This window comes from Asterias rubens, chromosome 1 (assembly GCF_902459465.1).
Source record: "Asterias rubens chromosome 1, eAstRub1.3, whole genome shotgun sequence".
In the NCBI taxonomy this organism is placed as follows: domain Eukaryota; kingdom Metazoa; phylum Echinodermata; class Asteroidea; order Forcipulatida; family Asteriidae; genus Asterias; species Asterias rubens.
The window spans coordinates 20,589,327-20,593,539 of NC_047062.1; the positions used below are offsets into that span (position 1 = coordinate 20,589,327).

Genomic DNA, 4,213 nt, shown 5'->3' on the forward strand with positions numbered 1-4,213 from the left:
AGACGGATTAACTAACGTTCCAACGGCTTCATGAGTGTCTAATATTCAAACCACAATTCCCTGCTCGACCCCACCAGAGGGAATATTAACGCAGTCATTTATCATTATTCATTCAAACTCTCTTGCCAGTGAGTTGTGAACGAACAGTAATGATAGGCCGAATTGCCACCTCGATTTTTTTTCAAACTGCACCAGGACAAAAAAATATATCTATAGTCAACACCGACCTTTTCTTTAAAAGAATCTGATTGCTGTTGCATATCATTACATTATAGCGGTGGTTCATGCTCATTGTTATTCACTATGAATATCTGTATGAGACGTTTTTTTGTATATCTGGGAGTATAATCTTCAAGTTTTGCAACTCTTCCCTTGTGAGCTTGGGGCGATGGTAATCGCACGAATGACACCACGATACGGTCACTGGGGACACTGCCTCCTCACGCTATAATAAGAAGGCAATAGCTCGACGCTGTACACGCCCACAACTTATAGATCACCGGCCGTGCTGCTGAAATAAATGAATGTATATATCACTTTTCTCCGCCATCTTAAGAATTTAGTGCGAATAACGTTTATATATGTAGTCAATTTGGATCGTTAAAAGACACATCCGTCCTGCTCCAACGAGAACTTCTATTTCCATCGGGTGCTAAAGCGGAACGGTAAGTTGATTTAATGAAATTTCAAATAGTGACCCCGGGTAATTTGAGAGATGAAAAAAGGATATTTGTACCAATTCGGCATGAAATAATGGAGGGGTCTTGACTTCATTACAACACGGAATATGACAACACTAATCAACTTGTTGATATGGATCACGTATAGCCAGTGATGTCACTGAGTCAACGGGTGCAATAGGGAAGCGTCTTTCTTGCGGCCTAACATCGGATTAACATGCCACACCGGAGGGGCTAAGTTTTGCAAACTAACGATATTTTTTCCCAGAATATTACTTGCAGTAACTGATGTTTATAATATATGTTCACGGTGAATTACGATGTTTAAATTGATTTATTCGACCACCGGAAAGGACTTCATTTTGGTGTGCGGCTTTATGATAGGATACATTGCAAGTAATATATTTACAATGGTGTTATTTTAACACCCTTAAATGTAAATATTGATTTTCTCTTCGGGTATCTATACTTTAACAACAGCCTTGATGCCAATTCTAACAGTGTACAATATTCGCAGTGTATAATGTATATAATTGCTGTGGTTTCAACCATTTTTACATTTCTGCTTATTTTCATTTTGTCAAATAATCTTTATAATTTTAAATAATTGTATATTGTCTACTAGCCATAATTGTTGAGGTTTTTACATGGAGCTGTCCAGCCGATGTAATTGCCTATCGAGAATGATTACAGTTTTTGAATTGAATTGAATTGAATTGAATTGAATTGAATTGAATTGAATTGAATTGAATTGAATTGAATTGAACTGGTTAATGAATGGGATTCTACTGAATTCATACCTCAGTTTGACACATCTGGTAATTTTGACGCAGATTTCGAGTGAGTCTGACCCAGAAATATGTATGACTCCTCTGCGACATGACATCTGAGTCAATTCTAACCAGGGAGATTTTAATGTTAACTTCATTTGGATTAATTACTAGTACACCAGTGGTGAAAAAGTTGCATGGGCGTCTGCTAATACTGATGAACCTGGTTAAACATTAGTTTTACTTAAAAAACTAACAACAACTTAAAATGCTACAAGTCTGTCTTCTGATAGACAGTTATTATGGGCTCGATGGGCATGTTTTCTTGAACGTAAAAAACGTTGAACAATATCTTAACATCGTCTATGGTAATTTCTATGGATTTCAACGAGCCAACCTCTTTAGGAACGCCGCGTGTTTTTGGGGGTTCTAATTTCATTGCAATTATGGTATTCACAAGTACCAAACTCGCAATGGTATTAACCCCTACACGCAAGATAATTGAGTTCTCCTACATGTTGAGTAAGTCAAAATATGTATATATGAAGTAGTTGTTAAATTATATTTACACGAGGCCTGTATACGATGCTAAGCAATTGGACTTATTAAAAGTCTTTACGATCAACCCCAAACTGTACACACTTTTAAAGTTAGTCACTCGATGGTTCATATAGGTATAATCACTGTTCAGTCGCACTAAGTGTAGTTTTGGTTTGTGCATAATGACTTTCAAGAGAAACCTGTTACATGACAACTGAGTGAATTATGCCTCCATTACAGACATACACGTCGCACAATGTTCTTCAAGTGTCAAGCGAGGCACAGATGGACTGCCACGTTCCTGCCTCTCTTTGCATTGGCTCTCCTCATTGGCACCATCGTTGAGGGCGCTCGTTACCAAGATAAGAGCATGCCCTTTTTGGACGTAAGTTGCAGAGTTCGGGAGTACACAAAGTATGAGGCTAAGCTGCCCGGATGTATGGACGAAGTAGTGCCGGCAAGAGGGTGCTATGGTCGGTGCCAGTCGTTCGAGGTGAGAAACAGCCACAGGGAATTATACAATCCTGGTCATAATCATTTCATGGTTATTAGATGATCTGCCCAATGAGGGAACACATTAAAGCTTCCAAGGGAATATCAATTGACAACAGCCAATCTCTCTCATACACAAATTGGTTCATGATTGCACTAATCAATACAAACTATGAGGTCCACTAAAAATGACAATAGTTCTAGTCACTGTGAAAACAGAGGTTTCCTAGCCGGAACCGAACCCATAACCTTGTGATTCCAAGTCCTGCAGTCTAACCACTTTGGAAAACGGTGAAAAAAAAAACATGAGGCAATAAGATCGGGTTCGTTAAACAAGGAGGGGCCAAATGTCCAGCTGCACCCTCTTCGATTATCAACTGTAATGAGCTTTCTCCAGAAGACGATCAGAGCATACTTATCGGAACGTCGAGTTGAAACGAACGGTTCTTTTCAGAACCACCCCAACTCATTTAGAGATAGTCATTACGTCATTATATCGTATTTCCACCATGCAAACTTTCAAATCCTACTTTCTACAATGAGCATAGTCAGTCATATTTGTTCTCTCAATTAATTGTCTCTCAGGTACCAGTTTTGCTACCACCGCACAAAGCGTCAAGTCACAAGATGTGCTTGGTCGAGGAAATAGAGCTTCTTAGCGTGGAGTTGTCGGATTGCCTACCGGGGGTCAACAGGACCTTCGTCTATCAGAGTGCCGTACGATGCAGATGCAAGAAATGCATCGAGTCTAATACATTCTGTGCCCGAAATTGATTATAGAGAAAACAACTTTTGCTGTATGTATTTACTGTGTATATATTTATTAAAACAAATTTCAAACTGGTTTTCGCTTTGGTTTTAGAGGGTTTACAAAATCAAACGTATTTAACAAACATTTTACAGGTATAGTATATGAATCAATTCCAAATAATGCTAGATGCATCTACCCGCGCTGTTCTTGATTACACCATGTTACTGTGACTGCAACATATTACTGTGATTACAACATGTTACTGTGACTGCAACATGTTACTGTGACTGCAACATGCTACTGTGACTGCAGCATGTTACTGTGATTACAACATGTTACTGTGACTGCAACATGTTACTGTGACTGCAACATGTTACTGTGAATGCAACATTTTATTACGGGTGTTAACCCAAAACACCAAAATGGCTTCACCGTGGCGCAGCAGTGATGACGTCATATGCAAAGGGGTCTTAGTGTTGCAAAACATTAACAACATTGGTGAAACATTAATATACATATTATGTTTGGTTAAATTATAATTGTTGTAGTTAAAGGCAGTGGACACTATTGGTATTACTCAATATAATTATAAGCATAAAACCTCACTTGGTAACGAGTAATGGGACGAGGTTGATGAGTATAAAACATTCTGAGAAACGGCTCCCTCTGAAGTGACGTAGTTTTCGTTTTTAGTTGTTTTGCTGCATCCAGCAGCAACACACTTGGTCGGCATTGCCGGAAAAATCCAAGAAAAACTTTTTTTTGAAACGTACAAACTCATGACTTGGATTTGCATATACTTCGTACGTGTGTTTTACTCTACGCATCAAGCCAAAGTCTGCCTCGATTGACGTCACAAAAGGGGTAGGCGGAGTCAACCCCCCCCCAAACAACTTTAGTTTTTGAACATATAAATCGTTACAAAAAATTACTAACTTTTTTTTTAATTGTAACTAAACTTTATACTCTTATGTTTGAAC

The 4,213-nt window shown here is 38.5% G+C and overlaps 1 protein-coding gene across 1 annotated transcript; it reads left to right on the forward strand.

The window, feature by feature from the left end:
- Positions 1–357: 357 nt before the first annotated feature.
- LOC117297567 (glycoprotein hormone beta-5-like) lies at positions 358–3,851 on the forward strand. The gene is made up of 3 exons (XM_033780669.1): positions 358–665; positions 2,231–2,483; positions 3,068–3,851. The coding sequence occupies exons 2-3, from the start codon at positions 2,247–2,249 to the stop codon at positions 3,254–3,256; spliced, it is 426 nt and encodes a 141-aa protein (XP_033636560.1). The 5' UTR covers positions 358–665; positions 2,231–2,246; the 3' UTR covers positions 3,257–3,851.
- The last annotated feature ends 362 nt before the right edge of the window (positions 3,852–4,213 follow it).